The sequence below is a fragment of the Phocoena sinus genome, chromosome 2 (assembly GCF_008692025.1).
Source record: "Phocoena sinus isolate mPhoSin1 chromosome 2, mPhoSin1.pri, whole genome shotgun sequence".
Classification (NCBI taxonomy): Eukaryota; Metazoa; Chordata; class Mammalia; order Artiodactyla; family Phocoenidae; genus Phocoena; species Phocoena sinus.
The window spans coordinates 43,152,431-43,169,032 of NC_045764.1; the positions used below are offsets into that span (position 1 = coordinate 43,152,431).

General features: G+C 47.8%; 1 protein-coding gene across 2 annotated transcripts in view; it reads left to right on the top strand.

Annotated features, from left to right (window-relative positions):
* Positions 1-315: 315 nt before the first annotated feature.
* Positions 316-16,602, top strand: part of SLCO3A1 (solute carrier organic anion transporter family member 3A1) — a 336,511-nt gene continuing 320,224 nt past the window's right edge. Inside the window, exon 1 of one of the 2 annotated variants that reach the window (XM_032623298.1) lies at positions 316-706. In XM_032623298.1, coding sequence (XP_032479189.1) covers positions 527-706 — 180 coding nt within the window. In that variant the 5' untranslated portion in view covers positions 316-526. The remainder of the gene's footprint in view (positions 707-16,602) is intronic. The other variant, XM_032623299.1, reaches the window with a different exon arrangement.

Here is a 16,602-nt window from a genome sequence, read left to right on the forward strand (position 1 = left end):
CGGGACGCTTCCAGCCTCGGCCAAGGGGCAGAGCTTGGCGCCCCAGGCCGGTACCCTCGCACCTGCCCCGGGGCGCACGGGCGGCGAGGAGCGGCGCGGCGGGGGCGCGCAGCGGCGATCGAGGCCCGGGCCTCGCGGTAGAAGAAGGGGAGGCGAGGGCAGGCGCGGCCCGCGGGCGACGGGAACTGGGCGAGGGCAGCGGCGGGCAGCCGGCGGCGGCGGCGGCGGCGGCGGGCGGCGCGAGGAGCCCCTGTGATTGGCACAGCCCTAGCCGGAGGAGGAGGCGAGGGGAGGGCGGAGGAGGAGGAGAAGGAGGAGGAAGGGGGCGAGCGCGGCGGCGGCGGCGGCGGCGGCTGCGAGGAGCCGTGCCTTCCACCTTTCTAGCCCCGGCAGGACGGGGGTGGCCGCCGCGGGCCCGGGGCGGGGACAGCACGCAGCCTCGCCGCGCGCACCTCCGCCCGGCAGCGGCCCCGACACCCGGGGCAAGCGGGAAAGCGGCGGCGGCGGCGGCGGCGGCGGGGGAAGGATGCAGGGGAAGAAGCCGGGCGGCTCGTCGGGCGGCGGCCGGAGCGGCGAGCTGCAGGGGGACGAGGCGCAGAGAAACAAGAAGAAGAAAAAGAAGGTGTCCTGCTTCTCCAACATCAAGATCTTCCTCGTGTCCGAGTGCGCCCTGATGCTGGCGCAGGGCACGGTGGGCGCCTACCTGGTGAGTCCCCGTGCCAACTCCACCGCGGGGCCCCTTCCCCAGCGCGGCTCCCGGGTGTTCAGCTGACAGGAGGAGGGGGCAGCCCGGGCGCCGGGCGCAGGCGGGCATGACCTCCGCCCGGCGTGGAGGTTGGCTAGTGGTGCAGAGGCGGCCGCCGGGGGAGCTGCCGGCCCGGGCTGCTGAGCGAACCGGGAGCCGGCAGAACCGCTGATGCCCGCAGCTGCTCGCGCGGCCGGCGGGGGCTGTGGGGGGGGGACCCCGGTTGGAGAGGCAGCGGGCAGGTGGGCGTGAAACCATCCCTCTCCCGCCAAAGCACAGCCAGAGGGTGAGTTCAGGAGCCCCCCTGCAGAGGAAAGCATCGCGGTTTTCAGGTGACCGGCACATGGAAAGAAAAGCCCGTTAGCCTCATGCGTCCTCGACTCTGCATTCCATTCTCCGGGAGAACAAATCCATTATGCATCATTTTCTCCGGTAGCTTTCTCCATCCACCAATTACGGAGGGATTTAACAGTTTAGAGTAAAATGCGCCCAAGTGTGGCCCTGATCCGAGCCGGGGCTGCAGGGGGAATATTCCCACTCCGTATCCGTTAGCCATCTCTCAGCGTCTGGGATAAAGTTACAATACCTGGAGAGCAGCTGTGAGTTTGTGTAGTTTTTGCTACCCACTCTTAGACCTCAATTCCCCACCGTGGTCTCTCGTTCCCAAGGGGGTACTGCATCATTGTGCACAGGGTACATCGATTTTATTTGCCTTCTGAGGGGGGATTTTAGTGTTCAAATGGTTAGGGGTGCATAACATACCAGAGGAAACAGCTTGTAATGACTCAGCAGTCAAATACCTACTTTACCCGCTGTCTCCTGCCCCGCGCAGGTGGTCCCAACCTGGGTTTAAGAGAATGCACTTCCAGACCCAAGTATGGTCTTGACTAAGCAGGATTTTTCAGAGTGTATAGTGTTAAGACATTACTTGGCTACTGACCTGAAACTGAAATCAAATGTCGTAGATTTTGAGTGTTAGTGAGCAAGTTTGATGGAGATAGAACTGGACAAGGTTTTGGCTGTTGGACAACTACATCCTGAGATAGAACCATGCTCTTTCCGATGGTACCATTAATCCCTTCTTCCTGGCCTTGGGGTGCAGTTAATGAGGGCCAGTCGCTAGGTGCCCTGTACCATTCATAAACAGCCTCCTAAGAATTAGGACTTGCTGTCAGGGGGAAGTACAACCAGGCTTGGTCTCTTGGTGTGGGATAAAGTCAGTTATGTGGTTACAAGAGAGGGATGTTCAAATTCAGCTCGGTTCCCGGGGTGACAGGCTTACAGGGTTTCTGAAAATGAAATGCATTTTCTTTGCTCCTTGTCAGGTGAGAGGCATTTAAATCCCTGTTACTGGCTGCATCCACGACATGCATGCTGCCGGTGAATCCTGTAGCCAAAAGCACATTTTCATTTCTGTTTAGATTTTTGTTTTATAAAATGCACTTGTAGTTGGAGTACTTAGTTGCGGACAGTACCTGTGGCCTTCGGAGTTTTGGAATTAGGGGATGACCGAGTCTTGGAGGGGGCGGGTGTCATTGTATCAGAGTGTCCTCGGAGGGAATTTGACCATTCGGAGTTTTGGAACTCGGGGATGACCGTGTCTTGGGGGGTGGGTCAGTGTATCAGAGTGTCCTCGGAGGGAATTTGACCATTAAAATATTAAAATAGAGACATGTATTACTAAGATGCAAATGCACAGTAATAAAAATACATGTAGGTCTGTACTTGTAGCATATGCAAAGTATGTGGTACCTAACCGGGGCTGTGTTCATCAACAGCTGCCTCCAGTTTTTAACAGTTTTTGCCTCAAACCAATTTTGTTCAATAGAGTAGATTATTCATGTTCTGTATAATAGTATCTAATGTTGGCAAACATTGAATTTCTTGAAGTATACAGAGGGTTATGGGTTTTGGAATTTGTGGACACAGATTTGGAAGATCACCATTTACAGATAAAAGGTTTTACATCTTCAAACAAACAAACAAACACCATCAGAACTTTTCACACCATGAATGATAAGGCATGGGCTTGGTTTTAGCTTGCAATGATTTTGGAAAGAAAGGAATCTGGGCTTCGATCGGATGAGTGGCCGAAGCCCCTTTAGAAAGTTAAGAAGTAGAGGGCTGGTGGATGTTACAGGCAGGGCTGGCCCCAGGAGATAGGAAGTGGACTCTGATCCCAGAATGGCTGAGTGGCAGGCAGAGGAGGAATTGAGTCCACCTGGTGGGGATCTCCCGGCATTTCCCGCCTGGGCTAATGGAGAGCCTGGTTTGAGGGGTAGGGTAACTGGAGTCAGCAGGTGACTGGCAGAAAGCAGATGGAGGCCTAGGAGAGGACGGGCTTAGGAAATTGAATGCATTGTTATTATTTAGAGTGGAGGCATCAGGTGCTCAGGTCTCTGCCTTACTCCGCTGCTCTTGGCTCTCCATTGCCGTCTGAACCTCATTAAAATAGTTTGCTTGTCAGGGTTGACTGAATCAGCTTGCCATGGGTTTTGCTCTTTTGGGCCGCTTGGGAATTTTCTCTTCATCTGTTATTTGGGAGGTAGAATTAAAAGTTTGTTGTTTCTTCAGTGATGTGAGACTTCTTTATGGCTAATTTGAGAATGAAACATTGCAGGATGTTCCCAGGAAAGGCAACTTTCTCCATTCATGGTGGCTTTCTTAGGAAACCTGAGAACCTGTGTTTGTAGGCCATCACACACACAAGGTCCATGTGCAAGGTGTGTTATATGGGATCTTTACACTGGCAATCAGCCTGCCCCTCTGAGGAAGCATTTTCAGATACCTGACGAAGGGCACACCTTGGGGCCCTGCCAACACTGCTTACTTTCAGGGAGAGAAGGGAGATTGCAAATTCTCTGCCTATGACATGACTTCCTATTTGAGTCCCGAGTCCACGTAGTAGCTACCTTATTATTTCGTCTTTCCAGGTGCCATTGTTTTAATATTAGGAGGCTTCATTTCATTGCTCCGTTTTCTTTCTGAAAAGACAGATTACCTAGTGTCTTCGCTGACACTGGTATAAGCTGCCCAGCTGCAGACCTGAATTAGAAGTTGCCTGTGATTTGAGAAGCAACTTTGAAAAGCTGGACTCTGTGTGTGAGTGTGTGTGTGTGTGTGTGTGTGTGTGTCTGTTTTCCCTCAAGAACCCGCCCAAACTCAAGGTAGATCTGTATAGGAGATAGCCACCAATTGTTAAGCTAGGCAGGGGTCCGGCAACTTTTGGCCTGGGTGCTGGGGTCTCCTGGGGAAATACAGAAGGACTTTGATCCTGATGCCTAAACTCGATGATGATGATAATATAGATAAGGTGACCTGGGTGCAACCTGGGCCAGCTGTGGATTCTGAAATCTCTTACCCTTGCCAGTGTTTTAACTGGAAATCATGCTTCAGATAAGACAACAGTCACAGGGATGGTCTCTTGTAGTCACTTAAACTGCCTGACTGGCTAGGAAGTATTTTTTTTTCTTCCTAAGAAGAGGGACCAGGACTTCCCTGGTGGTCCAGTGGGTAAGACTCCACGCTCCCAGTGCACGGGGCCCAGGTTCGAAACCTCGTCAGGGAACTAGATCCCACATGCCTGCTGCAACTAAGAGTTTGCATGCCGCAACTAAGAGCCCACATGCTGCAACTAAAGGTCCTGCATGCTGCAACTAAAACATGCCACAACGAAGATCCCGTGTGCTGCAGTGAAGACCCAGTGCAGCCAAACTAAATAAATAAATATTGAAAAAAAATAATAAGAGGGACCCATTCAGTTTGATCGTCACTGTGTGCAGAAGAGAGAACACAATTTAATTTTCCTCTACTCGGATCGTTGCTTCTGGTGGCTCCAGTCTGCCCTGACCTACTTGCAAGGATGCAACACCTGCTTAAGTCTTGGGCTGTTTGGAGAAGGCACAGGCATATGGGAACTGCACAGAGAGAAAGTTGTTTTGTGGGCACTTGGTGTTTGGGGGAGACCCACTGAGATATTCCAGGCCATTCACTGAGGGTAGCCCTTCCTATAGAGGTTTGTGTGTGTTCTCAAATGAGTGAGGACTGGAGGTGATAAGGATGTGTGCAGGAAATTAAGCCCTCGGGCACCTCCGCGCTGTTATGGATGAGGCTCAATTGCAAACACATTTGAATTTCCTCAGGATGAAAACTTAAAAAGGCCAGTTTAGTCTCTGGGTGGGGCACACAGGAGGTTTTTATGAACCAGGAATGGGCATGTCCCTATCTTTTTTTTTTTTTTGCAGATTGTTATTAAAATAAAGTTTATTTTTTTATTGAAGTATAGTTGATTTACTATTTATTAAAATAAATAGTTTATTTTTTATTGAAGTATAGTTTATTGAAGTATAGTCTAGCTTTTAGAGTTATTAAAATAGTTTATTTTTAACTGAAGTATAGTTTCAGGTGTACAGCATAGTGATTCAGTTATACATATATATGTTATACATACATGTATATTTTTCTCAGATTTTTTCCCTTATAGGTATTACAAAATATTGAGTATAGTTGCCTGTGCTGTACAGTAGATCCTTGTTGTTTATGTTTTTTATACAGCAGTGTGTATATGTTAATCCCAACTTGCTAATTTATCCCCTCCCCACCCCATTTCCCTTTGGTAACCATAAATTTGTTTTCCATGTCTTTGAGACTCTGTTTTGTAAATAAGTTCATTTGTATCTTTTTTTTTTAAGAGTCCAAGTATAAGCGATATTATATGGTATTTGTCTTTGACTTCCTTCACTCTATTTAGAGTTATGTAAAAATGAAGTCTGAGGTTTTGGTGTAAGGAGACGAATGACTGACTGTGTCAACAAGGTTCCATCTCACTGCTTTATAGTCACTCTGTTTCTAGGCTTGAGAACATTCAGTGGGCTTGCAATTAATGGCTGAGGTGAAACAGCTGGATTTGTTCTTTCTCTGTTTTTTTCCTAAAGAAGCATCATTTTGAAGATTTTTTTTGTTTTTCTTTTGCATATCTAACCCAGAAGCAGACAGCTGAGAGACATTTTTAAAGTCCTTGTCAAATTAGTATGATGACTAAGGCAACTATATTTTCTTTAATCAAATTATTTTACACACTTATGGTTACTCAAAGTGACAAATTCCCTGCCATTTGCATAATTACTATATAGCCCCAGGTAAGAAGAAATAAAATTACCCTGATTATTTTTTTTTCTTATAGCTTAGTTGAAAATGTTTAGCTAATAATCATTTAGGGGAAAAAAATTGTTTCTGAAAATTCCTTTCAACCAGCTTTGTGTACATACCTCAGTTTCTGTGGAGGTTTCCTCTTGTGTGTTTAGCAGTCGAAGAAATGGAATTAGTTGTGAAGTGAGCAAGGGCTCTTTCCTGAACTGGGTAACTCTCCCCATTTCAAATTTAGATACCTTACAAAAAGGGTGGCCCAGAGCCCTCTCCACAGCGGCCCTGCCTTGCTAATCAACCGCTCAGCATTTAAACTCATCTTCTTGCGGGCTGCCTGAATGGTGTTGTTCTCTATGAGGCTGCAGAAGTTTCCTCTAGTTACCAAGGCCACCTGAGCAAGAGGGTCTCTGTGACTTTCTCTTGCGCATCTTACTAAAGCAAGCTTGGGGGTGCTGCCTTGTCCAGGGACCAGGTTCACTTAGTAGACTGGCCAGGCATGAGTAAGTGTAATGTCGCAAAATCGACGAGGATACAGCTGCCTTTCCTATAGAAGTAGGCCTGGGAAAGAGAAAAATATCTGTGAATGTTATTGGCTGGTTGCAGAGAGAGAGCAGAAGTTGGCATTGGTTTCAGCGTCTGTGCCAGGCCTCCCACAGAGGTTGTGGGAGCCACAGGGACTCATGCTGAGCTGCCCATGGTCCTTGGATTCTGGGGGTCAGGGCCCACCAGGTGACTGGGCAGGTGAGTGTGTACGAGGTGCTGAGCGCTTGCTGCGGTGGAAAATTAGACTTTGGACCAGCAACATTTCTCCAGTACCTTACTTCCAAGTTAACAAACACGTTTTTTTTGTTTTTTTTTTTTTTTGCGGTACGCGGGCCTCTCACTGCTGTGGCCTCTCCCGTTGCGGAGCACAGGCTCTGGACGCGCAGGCTCAGCGGCCATGGCTCACGGGCCCAGCCGCTCCGCGGCATGTGGGATCTTCCCGGACCAGGGCACGAACCCGTGTCCCCTGCATCGGCAGGTGGACTCCCAACCACTGCGCCACCAGGGAAGCCCGACAAACACGTTTAACTTGCACAGATTTAGCTGCACACACCACTGAATAACCATGTTCCTGTGAAGCAGAGTCAAAATACTTATCACTTTACTCACCTGTATTTTGTCATACAGGTTCCCTATTATATTCTGTGCATTTGTGTGCATTATCTGTTTACATACATGTTCTTGTAAAGAGTTACATTTCACCAAATATAGTATGTTGTCCTTTTGTGGGGGGGGCGGTTAAGGGACATTCAGTGGTAATTCTGATTATATGGTTCCCATGTGGATTTATTTTATTTAATTTTTTAAACTTAAAAAAATTTTTCTTTGGCTGCACCTTGGCGGCATGTGGGATATGAGTTCCCTGACCAGGGATCGAACCTGAGCCCCCTGCAGTGGGAGCGTGGAGTCTTGACCACTGGACCACCAGGAAAGTCCCCCATGTGGATTTAGAACCCAGTCTACAGGTGAAGAATCGTCACCTGTATTTTATTCCCTCTCAGAAATGCCCTTGGTAATTTGTAGGCCAGGACGATAGCACCCTTGTTCTTTTAATTTAGTTTTGCTTTCTGCTTCTCTGTCTGCAAAATAGATGATACACAGGAAGAAGAGTGAAATCAGTGACTTTGGTTCATAGGATAAGTGAATTGATGTGGTTCTAAGACACTTGTATTTGATATGATCTAAGTGCTTAGGTGTTTATATGAGATGCAGTATTGCTTAATGATTGGAGCTCTAAATTAATGGTTAAAATTCCCAGGTGGAGAACAGCCAGCACCCATGGCAGCTGTGACTTATTAGATGAGCATCAGAAGACCCAGGATTCATTCCTGTGTCCTCCTCTTGCCAGCTCTATGAGCTTGGGCTGATTACTTAACCTCTCTGTGCCTTGGTATTTAATTTTAAAACTCATAGTGTTTCTGTGAGGGTTAACTGAGTCGGTACATCTAAAGCACTTTGATACTCACATGTGGTGAGTACTCGATAAATACTAGCTATTATTATTAATAACAATGACATGGTTATACATATTTACATAAGAACTATAGCCCCAACCAATGAGAAATAAAATTATTTCCATCAAGCTTTGGTCTTGGTTTAGTGAATTGTACATTCAAATCATTTCCTAGTTTGCTGTGCATTTTGTCTGGGAGGTGAAAAGTTTTTAAAAGCAAGAAGTACTAATAAATAAGTTGCTAATTCTGTTTGTTCCCTTGTTATAAATGGAGCAATCCATTTCATCTTAGAGATGTTATAAAAATTACCAGTCACGTGGGAGAGGAGCCCACTCTAGTAATAATTCTGCTGACCATTTACAGTCAGTGGGTACTTTGAGGTGGGTAGAGAAGGGACAGCACACAGACGGCTGGGAGGACAGCTGTGCTGGTGCTTCTCTTTGGGAGGCCCTCAGGATCTTTGCTCTGGTCTGTGGCCACAGGGTGGAGAAGACTGGGTAGGTCTTCCAGGTTTGTAGGCAGCTGAGAGGCAGGGAAGAGAGTGTTGGACGTAGAGTCAGAAAGACCTAGGTTTGAGCCTGGACCTGTTCCTTACGTGCTTCCGATGACTTGACTTACCTGAGCCTCAGTATCCTTATTGGAAAAGTGAGGATGCTGATAGAGCCTGTCTTATATAGATGGTTGAGAGATTTAAATACAAGGACACGTGAAAGAGTGCTGCTCATAGGGTGTAGTGTTCAATAGTTGCTTTAACAATAATGGCATAACCTTACTGGTCGACCTTGGCACAGCAGACGTCCCTTCCAGGGACCCGAGGATTTGGGGTATTGTGTGTGGCCTGGGCTCTGTTTCCTGAATTGGAGATCTGCTTTTCTGGATGAAAAGTGGCCACTTCAAGGCAGCCTGGAGTGTCAGGAGGGGGCCCGGGGGACATAACGTCGTGGATGTGTGCCACCCTCCAGGCAGCCTTGTTTAAGATGTGTGACCTCAGAGCTCAGCCCTGGTTGCCGGGAAGGGCTCAGGTCCCGCGCAGCACCCACGGCCTTCACCTTAGTCCTCTTGCAGTTCTAAGCAGAGCTCGGACGCGCAGCTGTGGGCAGTTCCCTGATCTGGGTCCTTTTTGGTTTCTCAGAAGCAGAGCGAGCTCTCGGCGCAGTCCTGCTGCCCATTCCGCGGATTCGTCCATCTCGGCTTAGGGCTTGTGGGGGTTGTTTAGGAGGATACCTTCTGCACGCGCCACTCTCCTCCCATCAGTGGTTTTAGAAGCATCTTTCCTTCCCCAGCCTGGTCAGTGCAGTCCTTGGGAAGGATAGGGCATGAACTGGGCCCTTCTCAGTCCATCAAGCTGCGGTGTGTATTTTAGGTAAGTTCTTAGGTTCGCGTTCAAATGCCACGGGCTTCACAAGAGAGAACATGCACACTGAGGACCCCAATTACCAAACCCTGGTGGCTCTGTGTTGACCTTGCTGAGGAAGGAACCTGTCTGCTTCTTAAAGCACTGAACTTTCTGCAGCCACAGCTGTGGAGTGAGCGAGCACGGGGAGCCTTCTTTCTGGGTGTTTCGTGACAACATGTAGGGTGGAAATGGATGTGGGCAGAATCTCCGCCATTGGCTCTTTATTTCAGTTCTTCTTTGTGGCTGAGTCGAGCCCTTCTGAAAAGGGAAGCCCTTTCGGACGGGCTGTTTAGTTGCTTGTTCTTTAGTGGAAATGATGGTAACCAACCCAGCTATTTCTTAAATGACTGGACATTCCTCTCCAAGCGGGGAAGAGTTATTTCACTGTCTTAAGTTAGGAGAGCTGGACATTAGAATTTTTCTGGACTTAAAACAAGAGTCTCATGAATCCCTTCCAGTCAACACTCGTCAGAAATACTTAAAAGCGAAAGGCAACATAGGTTGCTGTAAGCCCTACTGTTTGAAGGGGGGGCAGGGGAGAGGTGTGAGCCCACTCTTCCCCTTTGCCTTCATGATTTCCACCATAAATTCCCTGGCAATGGCTCTTTAAGTACCTGCTTCTTCTGGGGATGTCATATCCCACGTGGCATCTTTAAGTTACCTGGTAACAGAATCAGAGGGTACTGATTATAACGAGGGGGTCTTATTTCCTTAGGGCTGGCTTTGGTTGAAATCTTTGTCGTGAGCCTCAGACTGTGGCCTCAGACCCACCCAGGCAGGCAGTGGGTGTGACTGTTGCATCGCTAGGATGTGGCAGAAGGTCTAAGCTCTAGGCAGTAGTGTGAGTCCATTCAAAAGCCTGGAGTATGCCACTGGCTCTTCTGTCTGTGCATTTGCCTGTCCATCTGTCTATCCGTCCACACTCCCTGTGGGGGTTCTGTACTATGTGCAGATTCTAATTTGCCTGGCAGGTTGCCCTTTGGGATGGGTGTCTGGATAATGAACTTGGCTGTCCAGGTAACCCTTGAAACCTCTTCTTGGTAGGTCTAAAGCCTGGCGTGGCTGTCACTTCCTAGCCATCTAAGCTCCGGGCTGTGTAGCGTCAGCAGAAATAGGAAGTTGAGCAGGCTTTCGACAAACAGTCCTGGCGAATGTAATGGAATAATATGGAGTAGAATAGCCAGTTCCTTCCTACATCACTGTTCACACGACCACAGGAAGCCGAGGAAGGTAGAAATGAATACTTTCACCTCCATTTCTGCACTTGCGAGGTTGGTGTAGGGTCAAATGGTGTTTTTCAGTTAAAGACTGTTGTGAAATGTTCTTGCAAATGGTTATTGTCTCTCCCTTCTCCTCCACCTTTGGAAGAGGCTTATGTGAAATGGGCAGCCTCCTTCTGATTGTTGGCTTTGCCCCCCTCCCGCTTCTGGCTGCAGTTCTCCCATCCTCAGCTGATTAGAATGAGAAATTACCACCTTGAATATAAGCAAGTTGAAATTGGAAAGCTGCCCTCTAACTGATTATGTAAGCTTGAAAATACTGTACCTGAAATCTCGTGTTTAAGAATTCCCTTAATGAAGATAAAAATCTCAAAGCAGCATGGACGCGCCTGTTTCCATTATGTAAGATTCAATTATTGTGGCGCAACCTGTAAAATAAAGAATAGTGTTGATTAGTTCCTATCTCCGTTGGCTTTTGGGGTCAGAGAATTGTTTGAAGTACACCCACAGAGCCACGTAGAGCTTAACCCCCTGGAAGTTGGCCGCCACTGCTTCAGCAGCAGCACCCCCCCTCCTCTCCAGGGGTGCACAGGCTCAGCCTAGGTCTGTGGTCACCGCAACTCTCAAGATTGTAGAGGGCAGGTGTCCGTCGAGGTCGGCTTTAGAGATTGATCATGCCAGTCAGTGGGACGTCCAGGAAAATTGCTGTTAACCGTGATGGGCTTTATCCTTTGGCCATTTCTTCTCCTGAAGCGCTGCCCTGATGGGACTTGGGATGTCCTTTGTCTCGTTTTGCATAACTGGCATGTGTTTCAACATGGCACATCACACCATCCTCTTCTCAAAGCCATACATGTGTGGGGTGCCCAGCACAGCATGCTACATGGTCCGTTTCAGATTTCCAGCCTCCTGAATTATAGACAAGGAGCTTATTTTCTGGCCATGGTATGCACTGGGGGGAAAGGACTTAAAGAGAATGAGACCAGTTGAAATAGCTATAGAAGAGCTTCAAACAGACCTCTTTTGCAAAAAATTTAGGGCAAGACTCATGATGGATTACGCGGCATGTTTGTTGCCTCCCCAGTGCTGGTAGATACTGTGTTTGTTACGAGGCTTAATGTGCTAACAACGGGTTTTTCAGCCAGTCCAAGGGAGGATATCTTTTGGAAACAAAAAGAGATAAATTAGTGCCTTCCCTTTACCTTTGCCAATCCGTGGAGATGCGTATAAATAGATCGAAAAGTCCTGGAGCAGTTTTGCTCCAGAGCAAATGGGGAGGTCTGCCTTGCTGCAGCCGGGCTCAGAGTGGCACGTGCAGCCAGCAGCACTTGGGCTAAATCCAAAGGCAGCCCGTGGAACTTGTAAGATGCACAGGTGGGATTGGCCTGCATTGGGACTCCCTTTCTTACGTCTTTCTAAAGATTACATTGTGGAAGCTCTATGCTTGTTGCTTTCATCTTCAGGAAAATCAGGGCACAGAGCTAAGTAACTTACCTAAATGTGCTCCAGAGCTGCCCACATTAGCCAGCAGGTGTGAGCAGGTAAACAGGACGAGTTTTATTTTTGGAAATAATGATTACAAACATATATAAATAAAAATAATGTTTTGGTGAGTGCTGGGAAAAAAATCACTCACTTCTCTCACTGCCTTTTAAAACATCCCTCCTTTTTTTTTTTTTTTTTAATAGATGCAGTGTTTCCTGGTAGGAAACACTATCCTTAATCTAGTGAACAGATAAAAATATATGCATTTATATTTATCTGTCTTAATCTAGTGAACAGATAAAAATATATGTGTTTATATTTATCTGTCTTCTGATAGTTTGAATTTCATTGGGGAATGCTTTTGTTACCTAAAAATAATAGTACCAAGGCAGCACTTAAAAATAATCCCAGGGCTCCTGGCACCCAAGGCCATCAGGGAGATGATTCCATGTGACAAGTGAAACACTTTAGATCCCCCTCCCCTTACAAAAGAAAGCTGAGTGTTCTAGCGTTGAGGTCTGTCGCCTTTGTGGTTGCCTTTCTCTTTGTGCCAGCTGAGCTGTGGGGGTCAGGCTGGTCAGCTCAACTCTGTCGCCTCCTGGTTGCTCATTAACTTTATTCCTGCCTCCGTCTGCTCGCCCCTGACCCCAACAGTGCCACGCTTCACCAACCCTGGCAGGATGTCACAGCCAGATCTGCGAGACCCCTGTGAGGGTGTGCTTCCGGAAGTCCAAACCCAGACCACTGCTGAGTGGAATTCTATGCCAGGCTTTTGCCACGGGCACTGTTTTTTTTTGTTTGTTTGTTTTAGCTGTGCCCTGTGGCATGTGGGATCTTAGTTCCCTGACCAGGGATTGAACCCGTGCTCCCTGCATTGGAAGCGCAGAGTCTTAACCACTGGACCGCCAGGGAAGTCCCCCACAGGCACTGTTAATACCCTTCTTCCAGCTCCTCCTTTGCTGGCTTCCCACCATCCTTATTCAGTGGAAAAGGCAGTTGAGCCCTTGCCTCTTACAGGCCCTAAGGATCTAATCCCATCCTTCACCACGGACTGCGTGCTAATTCTTGCTGTCCTGGACCAGTTCTGAGCTTATTATATCGTATTTAAGAATGGAAGTGGGGGGAGTTGGCCCTTCCTATTTATTTAAACCTTTTCCTAGGTGGGGTTCATAGGGCAGTAGGGTCACTCTCAAACATTTTCGGTATCTCTAATGTTAGACCAAAATCGGGTTATATTTTCTCCCTTAGATATATAGAGATGTGACGTGTGTAAAGAGGAGGTGACTTTCACAGTAATCCTTGGGTTGGGAGCTGGACTTGGACCCGGAGGTGGGAAGATAGATGAATGTAAATGTGTTTCTCTGGGTGTTTCTGAAGGAAGAAACTGGGTGTGTTAGTCTGCGGCTGCCATAACAAATCACCACAAAGTGGGTGGCTTCAAACAACACATTTCTTTTCTCACAGTCCTGGAGGCCAGAGTCTGAAATCAAGGCGTCGGCAGGACCACACTTCCTCTGAGACTCTGGGCAGAATTCTTTCTTGCTTCGTCCGAGCTTCTGCTTCTGGAGGCAGCCCTCGATCCTCGGTGTTTCTTAGCTTGCAGCTGCACCCCTCTAGTATGTGACTCTGAGGTCACATGGCATTTTGCCTCTGTGTGTATCTCTCCTCCTCTTATAAGGTAGTAGTTAATGAGGGCGCACCACCCTGATGACCTCATCTGACCTTAAATACCTCTGCTAAGACTTTGTTTCCGAATAAGGTCACATTCACAGATCCCAGGAGTTAGGTCTTCACCATGTCTTTTTGAGGGACACATTCAACCCATTATGCCAGGGAATAAAAAGAGCAAAGGACCCTAAAACAGTCTGAGGTACAAAGGAAAAAAAAGAAAGAAAAGGACAAACTCTGCCCCTCTTTAGAGTTTTGGATTGGGTAAGAGGATTATGGGATATTGGTTGGAGAGTTATTCTAACCGGGAAGCCCTGTCTTTGAAGAAATACTGCCCTGTGACAATCCGTTCTTCCTTCTGTAAGAAGATAACCATGTTTCTCTCCATGGGGGTGGTGTGGCTTACGGGAGTGGACCTGACTGGGTTAATGGGTAGCTTTGAACAAGTCCTTTCCCTATTCTGGGCATAGCGAATGCAGGGGTTGGATTAGATGATCATTTGATTAAGGGCAACGCATGTTTTAAAAAGCCTAGAAATACACGTGGGTGAGTACTGTGTATGGATGTGGTGTGTGGGTGTGTTTGTGTGCAGTCCATCTCCCCTGTCTCTTACACCCGGGCCTGCTTCACAGGAACCAGGCCTGGTAAAATGTCCAGCTGGCCCCGTCTCCTCCCTGAAGCCCCATCCGATTCGATGAGGGTGAAAGACACTTTATGGCTGTGCCAGCCAGTCTCAGATTTGGCCAGGTCCGCGTTCTAAGAGGACCAGACGTCTGGCTTCTCATCTCATTCATCTCTGTGTTTTTTGGATGGAGGTGGGAGCTGCCTGATTCTCGGCATTTCTCAGCACACGCTCCTTTTTAAAGACTTCAGCTTGGTTTCTGCCAAACTAATTAACTTGGACAACTTCCTTAAGTGCTATAAGCAATACAGAGTCGAGTAAGGCGTGTTCTTGGCCCTCATGGCGTTTATACATCCTAGTGGGGGAGATGGTGTGTTTATAATGTTTTCATTAATTACTCATTCATTAGACTGTTTCAGGTCCCGGGCCAGGCAGTGGCTCGGCCCTCTTGGAGCCTTGAAGCTAGTGCAGCCGTGTTAACACAGGGCGGTGTGATCTCTGACCATAGAAGCAAACGGTTGGTGTCAAGGTGGGAGGTGGTGTTGGACGTAAGTCTGGGTGGCTGAGGAGAATGTTTATGGTTGCAGATGGAAAATCATTTTCTCGATCTTGGTCAGGGTACATCTAAGGGAACGAGAGGTTAGGGTTAGTGTTGAAAGAGTCCGGCTGGGGAGAGCCCTTGGACGTGGGATGGGGTTGGGGAGCTTCTGACGGAGAAGGGGCAGGCTGGGAACACGGGGCCACAGCCACATACTAGGGCATGTCAGGTCTGGCACCGGGGAGTCTCAGCTCCAGTCAGCAGTGCGGGGGCCGTTGGTATCTCTCTTGGCCGGGCTTCCATCCTTCCCCCAACCACCCAGCTTTGTAGTAGTGCCTGAAAATGCTGCTTGAAGCCAGACTTTCAGCATGTGGAGGCAAGCCAGATCAGGCCATCCTCAGACTCATCCAGGAGCAGGCATGGCTGCATTGCATGACGGAGCCAGGGGGCTGAGAGATGCTGCTGGTCCTGGAATGCTGCACTCACCAGGATGGGGGCAGTAGAGGAGGGGGAGCTGTAGCATCCATACACAATGGCACCTCTGTATTCAACCTCTGAGTTATCTCCAAATGAGATTTCTGCAAGATGAGCCAACCTTAGGAAAGGTCCTATCCTATTTGACTTTTTAAAGAGAAAACACACTCTAGCTTGGCCTTGGATGTATCAATTCTGGATAACTTTAAAGCTGGTAACAGAACAAACTGTGTTCACACACAGGAAATGTCTCCAAACAAAAAGTGGGCGTACAGTTTTCAGTTTAAAAATTGGATGGAGGCCATTCAAACTTCCCCTCCTGTTCTCCTTGAGAAGAACTTGGCAAGCTGCAGGGCGGGGGCACTCGTCCTTGGAGTAGTCATGAGGGTCCAGAGAGAAGATATCCTAGGATCGGAGCTGGCTACTGGGATGAAGCCGCGATAACGTCAGGGCTGAGAGGCTGGTGGAGGATTTACTGAGCTCTTTGCCCTTCAGCTTCAAAGGCTGTGTAGAGGGTGTGTGGAGTCTGGCCAGAATGTCTCCCTGGCCTGTTGGCCCACACCTGTTGCTGCACATGGCTGGTTCAAGCACTGGCTGAGAGCCCCGTGTGGCCACATCACCCGGCTTTACCATTAACTTGAACTTCAAGTTCATACTTGTGGCTGTTTTTCTTAGTATAAAGGCATTACTGTCTTACTTATTACACAAGGAATACTTGTGTTGAAAATTTGGAAAATACAGGTAATTATAGATACATTAAAAAGAGAAGAAGAAGAAACGTCATCCATAATGCCACGACACGGAGATACGCTGTCGACTTTTTGGGGGGTATCATTTCAGTCTCTCTGGGTCCACCCACCCGCATTCTTTCATGGCTTTGAGGGTGTAGTAATGAATATACCTACTTCAAACGGGCTTGAGAATGCTGAATGAGGTAATCCATTCAAAGTGGTAAGCCTGAGCCTCTCTGCAGTATATTACTCTTGTTATTATTAGTTATAATAAAATCAGATCACACCACACATTCTGTTTGGAGTCTGCTCTTTCCTCTAAACCATGGTGACCACTTTCTGTAACATTAGATGTTCTTCTCTGGGGTCCTGGTTTTAAAGGAAAATGACCTTATGGTAACTAGACTTACATCATGATCGTTTTGAAATGTATAGAACATCGAATCACTGTATTGTACACTGGGAACTAATGCAGTGTTGTAGTTCAATTATACTTTAAAAACAAACTCATGGAAAAAGAGATCAGATTTGTGGTTACCAGAGGCGGGGATGGGGGAGGGGGAAAAAGAGGAAGACAGTCA